Here is an 18969-nt window from a genome sequence, read left to right on the forward strand (position 1 = left end):
CACGCGTCTTTTAACAATCTGAATAGTCAACGCTAAAGAGACGTCCGAGAGTCCGACCAGTGAACTAGTACTACTACTAGTCAATAAGAGGCGGCAAGCACATCGGACGGTCAGTAGTTTTCACTGTAATGTTACAAACGGTCACGATCTCTCAGATCAATATATAGACATGGGACTTAATTCTGGACTTAAAGTTAATAGTATTAATTACATTAAACAATTAATAATACAAGTGGAGTGCTTTTTGTATATTTTAAATTTATTTATTAAACACCAATTCTTCTAGGTGTTGAGTGTTGACCAATATGATTTTTTTTAATATATACTACCATATAATATTATTCCTTTTATCTTTGTATTTTATTTAATCTCCAGTTTTGATAACTAATCTTTGGTAGAGTAAAGTCTTTTTTTTTTTTTTTTTTTTTTTTTTTTTTTTTTTTTAATGTTTGCATAAATAAAAAGAGGTTTTTACTTTGCCCACACTGTTCATTTTGTCTAAAGATCCGTTACCTCTCTCTGGCAAGAACTCTGTGAGTTTCCGACAAATAATTAGGAGATCGAAATTCTTGTCTGACACACACACAAAAAAAAAAAACCTCATTCTTATTCGAAACTTCCCCCGGAGACTTTTCTCTTTTTTTCTTTCAGTTTTTTTTCAGAAATTTCGTTCTTCTTCGTCCGTCCGTGGATCTCTCAAGTTTTGTTGAAGATATCAAATGGTGGGATAAAAAAAATAAAAAGAGAATAAGACACCGCCAAAGGAAAGTTTCTTACTTTCGTCACTTTAGTTTCCGAGAGCTTTGACTTATAAAAGCTTTCAGATTTTCCCGGAATAATTAAAAAAAAACCCTGGATGGAGAAATTATATTGACCGGGGTGTATAGATTTGTGAAGAAGGGTGATTTGAAGAGATGGGTAGGAGAATTAAGAGGAAAGGTTTCATAAACACTGAAGCTGCGAGAGAATTTGTAAATCATCTAGTTGCTGAGAGACATTCCTTGTTGTTGCTTGTTCCTTTGGTGTTAGCTTTCTGGGCAATTGAGAGATGGGTCTTTGCTTTCTCCAATTGGGTTCCTCTTGTTGTCGCCGTTTGGGCTGCTCTTCAGGTTCGTTTTGTTTCTCAAAAGAATCACCTTTTTTTTTTTTTTTTATTCCATTGACCCTTTGATAATTGATCGGTTCTTGTTAAACCGCTGGTTAATTTTGTCTGGATCCGTTGAATCTGAATACTTTAGAATCCTCAGATAAAGTTGGAACGCTTTTATGCTTTTTTGTTTATATCTAACAACTTTACCATTTACAAAAAGAGTTTGATCTTTCCCACTCATGAGGTAGATAGTTCTGGTAAATTGCTTTTTTCATGGATTAGTTTACAATCTTAGCTAATTGAGTTTCATTCATGTGTTTGTGTTAGCCTATGTACTAAAAACTGGTTAGGGGGTTTTTGTTATGTAGACTTGATAAGTGTGTTCGTGTGCACAACTCTGAACTTAGAGAGTGGATAAGTAAAGCTAAAGTCTTGCTGTGTTTTTCCAATGTGATCATATGTTTTGCTGCAGTATGGAAGTTACCAAAGGGCAATACTTGCAGAAGATCTTACCAAGAAGTGGAAGCAACACGTTTTCAATGCGTCGGTGAGAATTTCTTTAACCCTAGTTTTTGATTACCTGTCGTTATATTATATCGCTCGATGTTATAACTTATAAGAGTAGCGCGTTGTGGCTTTCTCCAGACGATAACTCCTTTGGAACATTGTCAATGGCTTAACAAGTTGCTGTCTGAAATTTGGCTAAACTTCATGAACAAGAAACTTTCTCTCAGATTTGCTTCCATGGTAGAGGTGAGTGAGCTCTTATTCTTAACTTTTCTCTTTCTTATCCAAAATGTGTGTTCTGCCCATATACTCGAGCTGTACATGATTCCTTGGGTCATTTAAAGACAATAAAACATGAACTTTTGATCGCAGAAACGACTGAGACAACGAAGGTCAAGACTAATAGTAAGCAATCTCTCCCTTTTCCATTACACTTCCTTCTAAGAAAAGTTGGACACAGTGATGCTAATTTGTATCGGTTTTCGATAGGAAAATATACAATTGTTGGAGTTTTCTCTTGGCTCATGCCCTCCTTTGCTGGGACTCCATGGAACTTGTTGGTCCAAATCAGGGGAACAGGTTTGATTACTTTGATATTTAAGCTGCAAAGATTTGAATAAATGGTTGTATTTTGATGTTTTACCTTTTCTTTTCCTTCTCTGGTGGTATAGAAAATTATGCGATTAGATTTCACTTGGGACACAACAGATCTAAGTATCTTGTTGCAAGCCAAGCTGTCCAAACCGTTTAATCGAACAGCACGAATCGTTGTCAACAGTCTTTGCATCAAAGGCGATGTAAGTGAAAGCTCGCATAACCTGCTAAAAGTGTAAATATATTCCTTTACATAGCCTTCTTCCTGGTTTATTTACTGTATCTTCTTGCAGATTCTGATCAGACCGATTCTTGAAGGAAAAGCATTGCTCTATTCCTTTGTATCGAACCCTGAAGTTAGAATTGGAGTAGCTTTTGGTGGTGGTGGTGGCCAGTCTCTTCCCGCGACAGAGCTTCCCGGTGTCTCCTCTTGGCTGGTTTGTTTCCCATATTTTATATCTCTAATACAGTTTTTTACGGCCAAGAATAGTTTCAGTTACAAAAGTCCATTTACAGGTCAAAATCCTAACAGAAACGTTGAACAAGAAGATGGTAGAGCCACGCCGGGGATGTTTCTCGTTACCTGCAACCGAACTTCACAAAACAGCCGTCGGGGGAATAATCTATGTAACCGTAGTCTCTGGTAGCAATCTTCACCGCAGTGTTCTTCGTGGAAGCCCCTCGAGAAGTTCCGAAATTGCAGAAGGTAGCAGCGGAAACAGCAGCAGTAGCAGTAGTAGCAAACCTGTTCAGACATTTGTTGAAGTTGAACTCGAACAGCTTTCTCGACGAACCGAGATGAAGTCAGGACCGAATCCAGCTTATCAATCAACGTTTAACATGATTTTACATGACAACACAGGGACACTTAAGTTTAATCTTTATGAGAATAATCCAGGGAGTGTCAGATACGACAGTCTCGCTAGCTGTGAAGTTAAGGTAAATTAATGAATAATAAGGACATTTTAAGTTAGTTTTTGTTACTGGCTGTTACTTGTTTGTTCATCTTTCTCTCTTTGGAATGTACAGATGAAATACGTAGGTGATGATTCAACAATGTTCTGGGCCGTTGGATCTGATAACGGTGTGATTGCGAAACACGCTGAGTTCTGTGGTCAAGAAATCGAGATGGTTGTTCCGTTTGAAGGAGTTAGCTCTGGCGAGGTAGATGATACAATTTCTTCTTTATGTATTACTACTCCAATAAACTTCTTTACTCAATTTGGCCAATTCACTTTATTTGTGTGTTTTGCTCTATAGCTGACCGTCAAGCTACTTATAAAAGAATGGCATTTCTCTGATGGCTCACATAGCTTGAATAGCGTTCATTCGAGTTCTTTACACTCCCTCGACAGCTCCTCTACTCATCTCTCCAAAACCGGTCGGAAGATTATTGTGACTGTTTTGTCTGGAAAGAACCTTGTTTCTAAGGATAAGTCCGGAAAATGTGACGCCTCTGTCAAGTTACACTACGGAAAAGTAAGTAAATCTTTTACATGATTTTGCTTTAAATGGCTGCTGCACGATCTTAAAATCTAAAGAGGCGGGCCATGTTCTTGAATGTTGTGTAGATTATACAAAAGACGAAGATAGTTAACGCAGCAGAAAGTGGCTGGAACCAGAAATTTGAGTTCGAAGAGTTAGCTGGAGAAGAATATTTAAAGGTGAAATGCTATAGAGAAGAGATGCTTGGCACGGACAACATTGGTACAGCTACATTGAGTCTTCAAGGAATCAATAACAGTGAAATGCATATATGGGTTCCGCTTGAAGATGTTAATTCTGGAGAAATAGAGCTTTTGATCGAAGCTGTGGCTCCTGAGTACAGTGAAGTAAGTGTTTGACAAACATCACTCTCTGTCTCTTCCTTTTTTGCCTCATTGATTATTTACGCTTTTTTTTCCGGCTTTTTCGCAGGCAGATTCTAGTAAAGGCTTAATTGAATTGGTTCTTGTTGAAGCGCGAGATCTTGTGGCTGCGGATCTTAGAGGAACCAGTGATCCTTACGTTAGAGTTCAATATGGAGAGAAGAAACAGAGAACAAAGGTACTAAAGCAATGGTTTGGACGCAAAAAAGACATTTTAAAGAGATTAGGAAACAAAACTTAAGAGATTTTGTTGTTTTCAGGTGATATTTAAGACATTGCAACCGAAATGGAACCAGACAATGGAGTTTCCAGATGATGGGAGCTCCTTGGAGCTACATGTCAAAGACCATAACACTCTACTTCCGACATCAAGTATAGGTAACTGCATCGTGGAGTACCAAGGGTTAAAGCCAAACGAGACTGCCGATAAGTGGATACCTCTCCAAGGAGTGACACACGGCGAGATCCATGTCAGAGTCACGAGGAAAGTCAAAGAGGTTCAGAGACGCGCCAGCGTGGATTCTGGCTCCCCGTTTAACAAAGCTCTGTTGTTGTCCAATCAAATGAAGCAGGTGATGATAAAGTTTCAGAATTTGATTGACGATGGAGATCTTGAAGGCCTTGCTGAAGCTTTAGGAGAGTTGGAAAGTTTGGAGGACGAACAAGAAGAGTATTTGGTTCAGCTTCAGACAGAGCAAATGCTGCTTATCAACAAGATCAAAGACCTTGGCAAGGAGATTCTTAACTCTTCTCCGGTTCAAGCACAGATTCATTCCCCATCTCGATCAGGGTCAGGTTCGGGGACAGGATCCTATAGCCGGAGATTACCCGCACCAATGTAGTCTGTTTTCAGATCAAACAATCATCTATAATGTATATAGATAGATATCTAGTGCATTGGATTAAATGTTCAGAGAGAGTTGAGCCCTTGTTACAAAGTTAGAAACATCAAGCTGTAAGTTTCTTTTTATTCCCATTGTTATTCAGTAACAATAAAGACAGTTATAATTGTTTGTAAAACTGTTTTTCCTGTGTCTAGTCTGATCAATAATTTACAGAAACCTACAGAAGCAAAATAGTTTTTACCTAAAGGTTATTCAGTCTGCTCATCACAGTAAGATACTTTTCGCATTAATAATTTCTCTTTCCCACAAATGTTTCAAAAAGCTAAATGACTCGAGGTAAGATTCCTAACTTGTAAATTAAGCCTTAAGAATAAATCCACAGAATTCGAACATGTTTGTTCAAAGAGTAACCGGTGATCATCAGATGATGAATAAACCGGACAAAACCATAATTATTACATCATACATGAGGGATCAAGTAACATGGCATGATACAGCTTTAGATGACTAAGTCATTGTGTGAGATTACACATGCATATGATCCCGAGTTAACCCCTACGGCTCTACTAGTAACTGTGAAAATGGCGGTTACAAAAGGGGATAGAAATTACATGGCCTAGGAAGAACCAGCGGGGACAGCTGCTGCATTGGAGCTAGGCTGAACCGAAGTGGCTGGAGTGGTGCTTAAGCTCCGATCTTTCGGCTCCGGTGCAACAATGGGAACTGAAGCTCCGGATTGTGAAAGAGAGGTTTTTGCAACCGCATCTAGAGCGGGTATCTGATGCTGATTCAAGTTAGCCAAATCATTTACAACGTTGTGAAGTTGTTGTAGCCTGTAATCTGTCTCGGGCCGCCGACAAATCTTCCTCAAGGGAACAATTTCCTGCTGGGAGCAAAGAAATCCAAAATAGGTGAGTGAGGAGGGTTTTGCTTTAGGGTCTCAACCATGAAACCAAATGGAGCTGATGGGTAAACAAAATGATAAGAGATAGCGAGAGAGATGATCGTCCAACCTCGGACTGGTCGTGGCTGTAACGCACCAAGAACCTACAACGACAACCTCTGACATCATGTCTTCTTCTTTGTGCGTCAAGAACAGTGGCATCAAAGTAAAGAGCTTGATCTTTTCCTTCCTGAAGATGTTATAAAAAAATATCCAGTCAGGGATAAACTTACATGACACCTATCATTAAATGCTTAGAGAACAAAGTTCTAAACCTGGAAACAAAGTACGAGATCTCCGGCAAGAACTGCAACACATTCTGATGCTTCACATGGGAGAGACCGTTGCCTTACGTGCTTTTTGACGTTTATCCATTCATCTTCTTCAACTTCAAAACCCGCGAACCGAACCTGCACTTCCTGAAAGACCCAAAAGAAAGATTTGTTGTTAGCAAAACTAAGAGGGGGAACAAAGAAGTCAACTAGAAATGTGTTAGGAATTACCGGATCACCAATCTCCAAGTTTCTATGTGCTAGGAAAGCTTGCACATCATACCTGTAAGTAACCAAAAGAGACACATATCAGAGCAAAGCAGTGGAATGTAAAGATATTGTTGAAAACTATCATAAGTCAGTCAAAAATACTGAAGATCGAGTGCAAGGGAATCACCATGCACCATCCCTGGCAGATTTGGCTTCAAATTCCAAGTAGGAGTTGTCTGAACCACTCCTCATGACACCAGGAACTATGAGAAAAAGCAGTAAACAGTTATGAAAATGGCATCTATGCAATATACGCCATACTGATCTAGACTTATGGACAAGAAAATAAAACTGAATAATCCAATGAAACCTATCTAAATACATAAGCTTCTCAAGCTATTTGACTGCGAGTAAAATATATAAGGCACCTAAAATACCGGAAGGGGCAGGAGTCATGCCGGGTAGATTTCCAGTCATATGAGTGGTTTTAGGAGCGGCTAATGGTTGCATCACATTTCTCATCTGATTTGGCAAATCCATACGCGGCATGGAAGATACATTTAGCTTCCCAGGAGCTTTATTTCCCCTTGCTCTCAAAGCATACCGCCTATTTTGGAACCAGTTCCAGATCTACGATTGCATAGAAACGACACTCCAATTAAGTAAAAACAATTCCAACAGACTCTGTCTAGAAAAACTCAAGAATCAAGAATGAAAAGACCAGTACTTGCTTGAATTGCACAACAATTTTCCCCTTCCGCTCAGGTGATTCACTGAGACAGAAAACAAATGTGTACCAGTTTTTAGATGATAAAGACACAAGAAGTGCTTTCAGACCAATAAAATTGAGATACAGCAAAGTAAATACCTAAACTTATCAGCAAGAGCTTCAAGAATATGTCGACCTGGCATTGCTGTATTATGCTGTAGCAAAATTGCTTCCATCTCATTCACCTTATATAACATTAAACATCAGCCATAGTAAACAAGATAAAACCTTTTCAGAGAACTGACAAAAACCATAGAACAAAAGACACATGGAAACACTTATCAATAACTCCAATTAACAAAGTAGGAGCCAATTGATTTCAGAACACACATCGAATTGCCTTCAAGTCTCGCATAAAGATTAACGCAAATTTCTCAAACAACAAGTCAAGTTTCTATTATAGCTAATTATAAAAAATCTCAACTGATCTTCAGAATCTAAACCCTATCATATCATGAACCCAAAACGAGACCCAAATCTAAGAAACCAAACCGACCCAAAAAAAAAATCAAAATTTTCAGCTCGGGGAGCTCAAAATTAACACCAAACACATCACATTACAAAGAAATCGAGATTAACCTCGGGTAGGATAAATCGAAACGCCGGACCGCCATTACTGGGAGGTCGACCCATGATATCTCCTTCGTCTCACCGAAAAAAAGAACAAAAATTGGCGGCAGAAACTGCCAAACTAGAACCAAACGTATCTCACTTTGAATTTCGAATTCACGGCGAAACTGTCTAGAACACGGCCGGTGACCCAACGACAACGAATCCGGTTTTACTAAGACCCGACTCCGCCGCTTATATAACTTTTTCACTTGTGTAATTATTTTTTAACTTAATCCCCTAGTAATGGGCTTTAAAAGCCCATTTTAAAGACCCAAATCTTTAAAAACCCAAAACAATCTTATCCGTATGGTCGAGTAATCCAAACCAGCTTTATCCGTCTCTGCTCTCAGTATCCCAAAAACAATGGCGAAGAAGACATTTCGCTGAAAGCTTTCTCCTCAGTGTGTCAATGGCTTTGGTTCCGCTTAATTTTACTGAAATGCCACTGAGAAGCTCTCTTCCTTTGACCTCGACCTCTCGCTACTGTTCGTCTCCTTCGCTCCACGCATTGCTCTTCTATTCCTTGGGTGTGAAACCCTCGCGTCATCAAATCGTTAGGCCATTCTCTTCGCTCCGTACGAGTGAGCGTAGCAACAACAACAGGAGCCATAACAACCGTCGAATTGATAATCGGAATCATAAACCTAGTCCTCCTTGGATCGATAAGTGGCCTCCCTCATCCTCCGAAGCTCGCGGTGATCATGTCGGCGAAAAACACGGCGGAGCTAAGATTCGGTCGGCGGAGGAGGAAGCTGAAGCGAAGCTTCGGTATCTGGAGCGGGGTAAAGGACAAAACGCGATTGATAGGATTGTTCTTCGGCTAAGGAATTTAGGATTAGGTTCGGATGATGAGGAGGATGTGGAAGATGACGAGGGAGGTGGAATTAACGGCGGTGATGTGAAGCCGGTGACTGGAGAAGAGAGATTGGGGGATTTGTTGAAGAGAGAGTGGGTGAGGCCTGATATGATGCTTGCTGAGGGAGAAGAGAGTGAGGAAGAGGATGAGGTGTTATTGCCATGGGAGAAGAATGAGGAAGAACAAGCGGCGGAGAGAGTTAAAGGAGAAGGAGGAGCGGCGGTGATGATGAAGAGGAGAGCTAGAGCTCCATCACTGGCGGAGCTTACGGTTGAGGATTCTGAGTTACGTCGGCTGAGGAGGGATGGAATGTATTTGAGGGTAAGGATTAATATACCAAAAGCTGGGCTAACGCAGGCTGTGATGGAGAAGATTCATGATACGTGGAGGAAAGAAGAACTTGTGAGGCTCAAGTTCCACGAAGTGCTTGCTCGTGACATGAAGACGGCCCATGAGATTGTTGAGGTTAGTTAGTTCTCTTGCATAGTTCACTACATACTTCATTGTAGAGGAGGTTTGTAAGATATTTAGCTGAATTTGAGGTACAAAACATGATGCGAGATTATCTCATGAGAACGGTTTTCATTATCTATTAGGGATTCGCTTCACAAAAGTGATATGGTCCTTTTAGGGACAATATTTGAGACTGTGAAGTACCTAAGCTCAATTTAGCTCTGTAATAGAATGGTTGTAGAGCTTTTATTAGAACAGTAGGAATTTGTGGTTGATCTCTCTTGGGAATAGTGACGTAGTTGTAAATAAGGTATATTTGAGGTCTGGAAAAATTAGAGATAGAGCTGAGCACGGCTGTTAGAATTTTTTGGAGTAACAAGACTGTGCAGGAGATGCATGTTAAAGTTTCACAGAAAACTGATTAGTTTTACTCTGATGGGCAGCGTCGAACTGGTGGAATGGTGATATGGAGAGCCGGAAGTGTAATGGTGGTTTACCGTGGACTTGACTATCAAGGACCTTCTGTGATCTCTAATCGAGTGGCCGTACCTAAAGAGACTCTTTTTGTCCCTGATGTATCGTCTGCTGGCGATGAAGCAACAAATGCCAAAGATAACCAAAGTCCACCTTTGGTAATCAGAGACCCGATCATCAAGAACCCTATTCGCAAGGAGAATATGACAGAAGAAGAAATCGAATTTAACAATCTATTAGACAGCTTAGGCACACGTTTTCAAGAATGGTGGGGTACTGGGGTGCTACCTGTGGACGCTGACTTACTACCTCCTACAATTCCTGGTTATAAAACACCTTTCAGGCTTCTTCCTACTGGGATGAGATCAAATTTGACCAATGCTGAAATGACAAATCTCAGGAAGATTGGTAAAACTCTCCCATGCCATTTTGCTCTTGGTAAGATGCTTTCTGATCCTAGATGATTTTTTTTCCTAGATGGTTCTGCTGTTTGGTGTGTTGAGGTTTTAAACTTGAATATGCTCTTTACAGGCAGGAACAGAAATCACCAAGGATTGGCAGCTGCGATACTCCAGATCTGGGAGAAAAGTCTGATTGCAAAGATCGCTGTGAAGCGAGGTATCCAGAATACAAATAACAAACTGATGGCGGATGAGCTGAAGGTCTCTCTTATTTTTTATTTCTCTAAAGTTCAATAATAGGGAAAAAGAAATACTAAGGCAGTCCATATATTGATAAAAAAAAATAGTAGAAAGTATCTGTCATCCCCCTGAGCCCAGTTCTATGGATTTAGGACGTTTAAATATTTACACGGAAAGGCTAAAATCTTTCATTACCTCTTGTCTTGTTACTATAGGCATTGACAGGAGGTGTCTTGCTGCTCAGAAATAAGTATTACATTGTAATATACCGTGGGAAAGACTTCCTTCCTTCAAGTGTTGCAGCTACTTTGGCAGAAAGACAAGAATTAACTAAAGAGATTCAAGATGTCGAAGAGAGGGTAAGAACTCGCGACATTGAGGCTATTCAGCCTGTTGGTGACATGGTACCGGCAGAAAGACAAGAATTAACAAAAGAGATTCAAGATGTCGAAGAGAGGGTAAGAACTCGCGACATTGAGGCTGTTCAGCCTGTTGGTGACAAAGTACCAGCAGAAGCTGGCACTCTGGCCGAGTTTTATGAGGCTCAAGCTCGATGGGGGAAAGAAATAACTCCAGACCATCGAGAAAAGATGATTGAAGAAGCTTCAAGGGTGGCAAATACGAGAGTTGTGAAAAGAATCCAGCACAAACTAAACCTTGTAAGTAGACTATTTTATCTCTGGTTGCTAATTTGTAACTTGAGGTCTATTGTGGATGTCGGGTGGCAACTGTGATAGTTAGTTGCCATTTGTGTATCTAACTTCTCCCTTGGTTTGTAACAGGCCCAATCGAAATTTCAACGAGCAGAGAAACTGTTGTCCAAAATAGAAGCCTCTATGATTCCAAATGGACCTGATTATGATCAAGAGGTCATCTCCGAGGAAGAAAGAGCTATGTTCCGAAAAGTGGGGTTGAAAATGAAGGCATACTTACCCTTAGGTGAGTCCTGCTCTCTTAAGCATTGTTGATGTATCCTGTATGTGTGCAGTAATTAAGAGGTTGTAATAAAATGGAACATCTGTCGTCTTGTTATATGAATTAACTGTTTCTTTAACGTGGACCTAACAGGTATCCGTGGTGTTTTCGATGGAGTCATCGAGAATATGCATCTGCACTGGAAGCACAGAGAATTGGTGAAGCTTATATCAAAACAGAAGGTCCTTGCATTTGTTGAGGACACGGCTCGGTTACTGGAATACGAGAGCGGTGGAGTTCTTGTGGCAATAGAAAAGGTTCCTAAAGGATTTGCTCTTATCTATTACCGTGGGAAGAATTACAGGAGACCCATTAGCTTGAGACCAAGAAATCTTCTGACAAAAGCAAAAGCATTGAAACGATCCATCGCAATGCAACGCCATGAGGTGGGAAATTCCTGAAATTTTCTACACAAATTGTATTTATATTCACTAGTTACTTACTAAACTTCTCTTTGGCAATTATTGCAGGCCCTTAGTCAGCATATCTCTGAACTGGAGAGAACAATAGAGCAAATGCAAAGCGAACTTGTAAGTGGTTTTTTTCAATGTTTAATATTCAATATATAATGTTAATCTTCTGACACTATTAAGCTCCCTTTGCTTTCGTGTTCTGCTCTGATTCACCTACCTGCTGCTTTTTGTAGACCGCAAAGAACCCGTCATACAATGAATCAGAATGGGAGAACGATGAAGATGATGATGATGATGACGAGGATGAGAAAGATGATGTGGAGGATAATGAGAGTGATTGGGATGAAAGTGACGGCGAATCTGCTATTTCTAGTATTGAAGAAGCTGATAATTCATCTCGCTAAGCTGAAAGTGTTTTGACACATGCGTTGTCCTATCTCAGGAGGTTGAAGCTGACGATGAGATATCACAGAAATGGTTCTTTACACTGACTGGAAAAGAAAAAAAACAAGTGCCGATTCATTGTCGACGTGTATAAGGTAAAGTCTCTTGTTGCAGAGATCACAAAATCTTCGGAGTTCAAAAAGCAGAACCTGTCAGTCTTTCAGCCTAGGCCGTGGGGAAAAAAGTAGCATCTATATACAGTTTTTGTTTCAAATACATTTTAAGTTTTGCCAGTGTATCATCATTATATCAAAAAACTATTGTAATTTAATCAAATGTATATCAGGAAGGTAGTGCCCATGTCTTAAGTCGTCTCTCGACTAGTAGTTCTGTACTGCCTTAGTGGTCTGAAGAACATTTGCATACTGGAAAACCATTAGTCAACCGAGAATTGTTGCTCTGGCCGCTCGGTCTAGCAGTTGCATGATCCTACAATTGCATACTTAGTCGTACACTTTAAAGTTTGGCTAAGATCCAAAATATGACATTACATCAATGTGCAGAAGTTGGCATGTAATATACTCATCATAGCCGTAAACTGAGAAAGCAAAGTTTCAAATCGACTACTCAGCATCAACCAACCCATGCATTAGTGCTCTATGTTAAACCAAATGCAACTCAAAAATATCCAAATCGATGAGAGCTGATGATATTCATTTGGATTTTTTTGGTCTCCCTTTGCGATCTGTTCTTAATTTACTGGCTCGGACGGCCAATGTACAAGCATTTATACATAAAATAAAATAAAAATTACAAAGGTTATAAGACGTTTCTTTGTCCCCTTTTAGCTATAAACATAAAATGACGTATAGAGACATGCATGGGAAGACTTTTCCCTACTTTTTTTTTTCTTTTTTTCTTGGGTGTAAATGTTAAGAAGCTTTTCCCTAACTTTCACATAAAAGATACACTAACTAATTTACTTGATCCCATAAATGATCTTTGTGTGTGTAAATAGTACAATTGATAAAATTGATGGAGAGTTCAATAGAAGAACGAGTAGGGAATTTCAAATTTAATATACGTGATTTGAATCCCCTTTACCATATGGAGTCCATATTAAACGCTTCCTCCGGTTGTGGTTGCACGTGAGCCGAACTTGAACCATTTTGCATAATATTGGAGGCTCCTTGTTGTTGAAGCGTAGACGGATTGAAATTGGGAATCATCTCTTTTGGGAAACCATAAGTGTTCCTAATTTGGAAAGCCTTGAGCAACAAAGAGTTGATTGGAGATAAAGGCGGACCAAGTAGACTTGTTGTCCAAGAAGGAAGATTCGTACTAGCCATGTTGATGTTCATGTTGAGACCAGCCGTGCTTGTAGTATTGTCTTCTGAATAAACATTGCGTTGCGAATATTGATGGATATGATTATTGTAATCGATGGTTGATGAGTTTGAATTCAAATTCGGAATCTCGATATCTTCAAATTCATTTGCCATTGATGAATTCGCATCGCATGGAGATCCAAAAGATGGTTGTGAAGATTGAGGTTGTTGTTCTTGTGCTTTCTTCGTTGCCGTGCTCTTTTCGAATACCCTACATACAACCCATTCCTCCTGAAAATTCAAAGAATCAAGATTATGTATTAATTTTTTTTAAACCAACTATTTATGATTTTTACTTTTAAAGCAGGTGTATAATTAAGTGGGTTATTAAAGGGTCTATGAGTCGAGGCATATGTCGGGTATAAAAACCCATGGTCCATAGAATACATATGTATCATGATACATATCTATATATATATATATATATATGCATTGTCAGAACTTTTATTTTTGGTGTTAAATTAACTAGGTATGTACCTTATTTGTGGGGTTGAAGGGTTGTTTGCTCTCAAGTCTGTACTCATGCATAACCCAATTGCTTTTCTCACCTTTCGGAGCTCTTCCTTTGTAGAAAACTAGGGTTTTCTTCATCCCAACCAACACTCCACTTCGGTATATCTCTTTATCTTTTCCGGTGGTTTTCCAATATCCGGCTTCTGTTGCCCGGTTTGTCCTCAAACCGGTTGGATATTTCCGGTCCCTTTGGCTGAAGAAATACCATTCTTTCTCTCCCATTGAAGCCTTGGCTGCATATGTACACATTATTTTGATACCATTAGCATAGCCGCATATATAGGTATGGGCTAATTTTAATTAGTAATCGCCTCAGACATCACAATGAGCCTAAGTATATACATATATACTATCAATTTTCTGGATAAATGTAATATAACTCCAAGTACAATATTAATTAACCAACTAGCTAGAAAATTATAAATATGGTATCTATTATCCACATGTTTGGTAGGCTAGATACACCTGTATATAAACGTAGTTAGAAATGAAATATATGGTCGCTGAAATAAACTATGGTTTCATTTATATAAGTTATATTAAGTGGTATATAATGCACGTATTCATCTATATGTATTGTTATATAAGTATATTATGTCTTCTAGTGATGTTTTATGGTATGTCGTATGACTAATCCATTTTCATCCTATTTGCTGGAGACATGATTGATTGATTTTACATATAATATTTTATACTCTTATGTTTTCTAAATTTATTTTATGAAAATTCATAGACAAATAATATAGAACAGATATAGCATACCCACATATATATTCTTATCCCCAAAACTATTGTTGGACAAATTAGGGAACAAAATTTATTTGGATATGATATAAACACGGGCGAACAGTATACAAGAAACATATCTTATAATGATTATCAAAGTATATTTACCTGGCAAATCCCAAGGTTCACACTTGTTAAGATCAACGTCGACGACAGCTTTACCGGTGAATCCTGTATCGGAGACTTTCCGAACTAGATAATGCGTTATGAGCTCCTCGTCTGTAGGATGAAATCTGAACCCTGGAGGAAGATTATCTTCCATTTTTTTGTTGTCTTCTAACTTGAGGCAACAAAAATATGAAGAATGGTTCTCCTCTCTCTCTTGAAGAAGACGAAGGAGATTGACTGCCAAAAGCTTTTCAATAATTAATGTGACATAGATGGGGTTTATATACATATATATAATTATATAACTCAACTATATATTAAAATAAATAATGATTCGTGTACCAAATACTGATCTTGAGGTAGAAGCGGCCACGGGTAGTCTTTTTCAACTGTTGATAATTACAGCTAACATTTTGACGATTCAAGGTATTTCTCCACGCATACGTATCCTAGTTTTATTATTATTATAACATATGTGTGTAGAAATGACCTTATATATATTTACTGTAGTGTCAAATAAAATATTTGTCGGCGTATATATTAATGTTCCTTTTAGATTGCATTACTATGTTTATAAAATAACGTCCGTCTTAATATCTGCATAAAATATATAATTATAGAAACATAATATGGATTTACGTGAGATTTGTCCAACCAACTTCACCAAATTCTACCCACCATGAAACCCTAGTGCCCAATGTAATGTGAACATGCATGCATGGCTTCTCCATTCTTTACTCGTTTCAGCAATTAATTATTATATATGAGAATTATAATTCTAAATATAGACTAATCGTCAAAATTTATAAACTGTTATATCAATCTTAAAATTATAGTGATTATAGAGGAAACGCTTCCATATTTTATCATTGCATCCCTATTACTCTATTGACACATTGCATCCATCTTACTCTATTGACACTTGTCTTTTGGCTTATCTCACACTACCATATACATCCATACAAATAAACACATGCAATGTTCTAAAATAAAATATGTTAATATACGCTCAAGTTGGGTTTTCGGATATCAGATTGCGTTGCGACTCTTATGCATATATACTTCGAATTGTATAACTCATATTTTATGTTAAAATGTTTCGTGCAAATATTTCCTCGATTGTCGGGTGTGAACCAAAATATGGATTTGGTGGACCCAATTATTTCTTGATACGTAGGTAAATAAAATGACCCAAATCATATATCTGTCTTTCATATAAAATATCTTAGGAAACAACGAAAATTTACATACTGTATTTGGTCCCCCAAATAAACTTCATTTCTTATAATTGTAGAGAAAACATCAAAAAGATGGGATGGTTACCACGGATAAAAAGAAAGTTATTTTAGTATATGTTTTTCTTAAGTTAGTGTTATAAGTTTAATTTAACCGACCCTAGCTAGGAGATCAAAATTTGTTCACATTGGATTTTCTGGTTGAATAGATAGAACAGTCTATAGAGGTCATAGTTAGTTTAAGTCTTAATACAAGGTTAAAATAATTACTCTGGAAGAGTGGTTAAATATCCCACCAACCTAATGGAATGTGTATATTATATATACATATACAAGAAAATATTATTAAGATATAAGTCTTAGATTTCAAATTTGTAGTAGGCGGAGTTATTCGGAGATTTTTTTTTTTTGTACACGGATATGTTGATTGTCATATATGTCAATCCTACCGGTGGAATAATTTCACAATTTCCTCTCCATACTTTTCTCGTCCTTGTTTCTAGGCTTCTGGCTTTCTAGAATCACACATATCTACACATGTTAATATATTTTTATATGAATGCAGTAAGAGAGTTTTTTTTTTTTTGGGAAAAGGTTAATAGATTAGTAATGATATGATCAATCGTGACTCGTATATTAGTATAGTTTATATGAATCATATATGACTCATGTATCAGTATAGTTTATATCATATATATTAACGGTAAAAAAATTATTACATAAACTTTTTAAAAAAAATCAATATAGTTACAATTTGTTTGTATTATATCGAATGTTCTTTTGTTACATTATTGCCAAGTCCCTTAACTAGGTTAATGGGTGAAATTATCAGTATTATTTGAATCACTATCAGTGTCATATATATATATATATATATATATATATATATATATATATATATATATATAATATGGATACTTGAATCAGTCATACCTTGCAACTGGTCTATTATTTATACACTAATTACTTAAACAGACGTTAACATATAAAATATGATAATCAAGATGAAGTGACACCACGAAACCTCACCTTATAATTCATTTATAATCGTAAATATTGGAGTCCACATAATCTACAAATTTGTCTACACGTTAGATTCTTTTTCTTTTCTAGTGTAGATTTTCTGTAATCCTTGAAAGTTTTGTCATGATCTACTAGAGTAAACAAACAGCCTGATTACAATGTCGTAGCCAAGAAATACAAGTTTTACATATAACATTCGATATTATCGGAACTGCTAAAGCTTAATAATGAGTTGACAAATTTATAAAAAAATTATCTATAGATTTTTTTAAAGATATAACAATGTAATAATGTTAACTGATAGATTGTTGCGTGGGTTGTGGTGTAATTGACACTTTTTTGTTTTTTTTTTGGTCTTTTTCGTTTTCTCTTTTGTATTATTTCGTTTTAATTAGGTATATACAGGCTTTGCCGTCACTTTTATTTATACACTATATGTTTATACCATTTCGTTTAGATGTGTATAATTGTGACGTTTATTTTTTATGAATTATGAAGATGTTGTTTCTTGCTTTTGAGGATCCAATCTTATCATTGACTAATATTGTTTTCAATATATTTATTGTATTATAGATTTTTTAATTAACTACTTATGTAAACCCTTCATACGTGGATGTTGCAATAAGAAGTTATTTTTTTTAAATATCTTCCGTGTAAGTGATTATGTTTGTATGCCCATGTTTTGGTCTAATATCAATAAGATGTTTATGTTTTTCTTTAGTTGGCTTTGAAACCACTTTTGAGTTAAGCAAATAATGAGTCGAATTATGGTGTTAATAAGTAATATAAATTCTTATGTATATATATTGTATATATGTGACTATAAATTTAGCTAACTAAAAAATTATGTAATATTTAAATACAATCTTGAACATATATATATATATATTTTTTTTTGTGGGAGGAATGTATGAAATTATTGGATAGAATTTATTTTTGAGTTAAATGACCTTTAATGTCTTTAAAGTGAGTTAAATATTAATAAATTTTTTATGTGTCTTGACTTTTTTAAAAAAGAATACCAAGTGTTTCCTTCCAAATTTGAAGTGACATAGTATCTTAGTTTTCTTATATGATTTTATGAACTTCAATGTAAAAGTTTTTCAAAGTAATAAGTACACTCATTAATTGAATTATAAAATTTGGAGAAATGTTTATTTCGATTAATCATCTGCTCTTTTAAATAAATTAAATAAGTATGTTGTTATTCCTACAAATAAGACAACATATATTATAGTTTAACCATGGAGTTAAGCAATGGAAATGGAACTTGTGATTGCAAGACAAAATGCTTATATGTTACACATTGATCGTTTAAAAATGAATAGGAACATCTAATTCTCAAATAAAGTTGATTGTTTTGTTAAAACCAACATATGTGAATTTAAATTTAACTATGCAAATTTTAAAAATAAATATGAATAGATTAGAAAGGCAAGAAATATAAAAGAAATATTTTTTATATAAATAAAATAAAAATTGAAAACAATGTTAAATATATATAATACTTTCCACATTAAAATATAGAATCAAACTCTTACAAGTTACAACACATATGAGATATAACAACATTTGATATTGGTAGGAGAGGAGGAGAGAATGTTTAGTATAAGATGGTAATCCAAATTAGATAATGGAGATGAATCTTTAAAAAATAGAACAATGTAATATATATATATATATAATACTTTCTAAATTAAAATATAGAATCAAACTCTTACAACACATATGAGATATAACAACATTTGATATTGGTGGGAGAGGAGGAGAGAATGATTACTTATAAGATAATAATCCAAATTAGATAAAAGAGATAAATCTTTTAAAATAAGAACAATGTAAAATATATATCATGTAGTCTCTAAAATTAAAATTTAGCATTAACAATTTACAATGATATTTCATTTGTTTTTTACAACCCATACAACAAAAATAAGAAATCAAAAATAACAAAAAAAAACGAAAAATGATTTGAGGTATTGTAGAAGAGAATGAGAGAATGTGAAAATG

General features: G+C 36.3%; 4 protein-coding genes across 7 annotated transcripts; 2 read left to right on the forward strand and 2 right to left on the reverse strand.

The window, feature by feature from the left end:
- Positions 1 to 363: 363 nt before the first annotated feature.
- On the forward strand, positions 364 to 5079 carry LOC104746208 (uncharacterized). Its single transcript, XM_010467627.3, has 13 exons — positions 364 to 1109; positions 1563 to 1637; positions 1736 to 1843; positions 1970 to 2002; positions 2087 to 2176; positions 2269 to 2394; positions 2485 to 2628; positions 2708 to 3130; positions 3221 to 3355; positions 3452 to 3670; positions 3763 to 4023; positions 4109 to 4237; positions 4320 to 5079. The coding sequence occupies exons 1-13, from the start codon at positions 915 to 917 to the stop codon at positions 4899 to 4901; spliced, it is 2520 nt and encodes an 839-aa protein (XP_010465929.1). The 5' UTR covers positions 364 to 914; the 3' UTR covers positions 4902 to 5079.
- Positions 5080 to 5244: 165 nt separating this feature from the next.
- Positions 5245 to 7817, reverse strand: LOC104746209 (protein SAWADEE HOMEODOMAIN HOMOLOG 2). Of its 4 annotated transcripts, none has more exons than XM_087488837.1 (9): positions 7678 to 7817; positions 7198 to 7283; positions 7057 to 7102; positions 6767 to 6959; positions 6517 to 6592; positions 6351 to 6402; positions 6123 to 6266; positions 5918 to 6037; positions 5245 to 5787 (listed from the first exon to the last, which is right to left on the reverse strand). In XM_087488837.1, exons 1-9 carry the CDS (start codon positions 7729 to 7731, stop codon positions 5521 to 5523), a joined length of 1038 nt encoding a protein of 345 aa, XP_087344963.1. In that variant the 5' UTR covers positions 7732 to 7817; the 3' UTR covers positions 5245 to 5520. The 4 variants fall into 4 exon arrangements, with proteins under 4 accessions (XP_087344963.1, XP_010465933.2, XP_010465931.2 ...); XM_010467631.3 differs by having other exon boundaries at positions 5245 to 5790; XM_010467629.3 differs by having other exon boundaries at positions 6758 to 6959.
- A 70-nt stretch (positions 7818 to 7887) lies between these two features.
- LOC147926433 (chloroplastic group IIA intron splicing facilitator CRS1, chloroplastic-like) lies at positions 7888 to 12274 on the forward strand. The gene is made up of 8 exons (XM_087488836.1): positions 7888 to 9031; positions 9463 to 9931; positions 10025 to 10155; positions 10350 to 10793; positions 10917 to 11073; positions 11203 to 11495; positions 11580 to 11639; positions 11756 to 12274. Exons 1-8 carry the CDS (start codon positions 8120 to 8122, stop codon positions 11924 to 11926), a joined length of 2637 nt encoding a protein of 878 aa, XP_087344962.1. The 5' UTR covers positions 7888 to 8119; the 3' UTR covers positions 11927 to 12274.
- Positions 12275 to 12858: 584 nt separating this feature from the next.
- LOC104746211 (NAC domain-containing protein 20-like) lies at positions 12859 to 14974 on the reverse strand. The gene is made up of 3 exons (XM_087488838.1): positions 14702 to 14974; positions 13772 to 14040; positions 12859 to 13525 (listed from the first exon to the last, which is right to left on the reverse strand). The coding sequence occupies exons 1-3, from the start codon at positions 14853 to 14855 to the stop codon at positions 13007 to 13009; spliced, it is 942 nt and encodes a 313-aa protein (XP_087344964.1). The 5' UTR covers positions 14856 to 14974; the 3' UTR covers positions 12859 to 13006.
- Positions 14975 to 18969: the final 3995 nt, after the last annotated feature.

The sequence above is a fragment of the Camelina sativa genome, chromosome 15 (genome assembly GCF_030686135.1).
Source record: "Camelina sativa cultivar CO46 ecotype springtype chromosome 15, ASM3068613v1".
Taxonomy (NCBI): Eukaryota; Viridiplantae; Streptophyta; class Magnoliopsida; order Brassicales; family Brassicaceae; genus Camelina; species Camelina sativa.

Coding starts and splice junctions, on each gene's coding strand:
- LOC104746208 (XM_010467627.3), top strand. CDS start 915: ATGGGTAGGAGAATTAAGAGGAAAGGTTTCATAAACACTGAAGCTGCG. Junction 1,110..1,562: donor CCGTTTGGGCTGCTCTTCAG/GTTCGTTTTGTT, acceptor GTTTTGCTGCAG/TATGGAAGTTACCAAAGGGC. Junction 3,356..3,451: donor AAGGAGTTAGCTCTGGCGAG/GTAGATGATACA, acceptor TTTGCTCTATAG/CTGACCGTCAAGCTACTTAT.
- LOC104746209 (XM_010467628.3), bottom strand. CDS start 7,731: ATGGGTCGACCTCCCAGTAATGGCGGTCCGGCGTTTCGATTTATCCTA. Junction 7,284..7,677: donor TTCGATTTATCCTACCCGAG/GTTAATCTCGAT, acceptor ATGTTATATAAG/GTGAATGAGATGGAAGCAAT. Junction 6,960..7,056: donor TTGTTGTGCAATTCAAGCAA/GTACTGGTCTTT, acceptor ATGCAATCGTAG/ATCTGGAACTGGTTCCAAAA.
- LOC147926433 (XM_087488836.1), top strand. CDS start 8,120: ATGGCTTTGGTTCCGCTTAATTTTACTGAAATGCCACTGAGAAGCTCT. Junction 10,794..10,916: donor TCCAGCACAAACTAAACCTT/GTAAGTAGACTA, acceptor GGTTTGTAACAG/GCCCAATCGAAATTTCAACG. Junction 11,640..11,755: donor AGCAAATGCAAAGCGAACTT/GTAAGTGGTTTT, acceptor TGCTTTTTGTAG/ACCGCAAAGAACCCGTCATA.
- LOC104746211 (XM_087488838.1), bottom strand. CDS start 14,855: ATGGAAGATAATCTTCCTCCAGGGTTCAGATTTCATCCTACAGACGAG. Junction 14,041..14,701: donor TGAACCTTGGGATTTGCCAG/GTAAATATACTT, acceptor GTACATATGCAG/CCAAGGCTTCAATGGGAGAG. Junction 13,526..13,771: donor CCTTCAACCCCACAAATAAG/GTACATACCTAG, acceptor TTGAATTTTCAG/GAGGAATGGGTTGTATGTAG.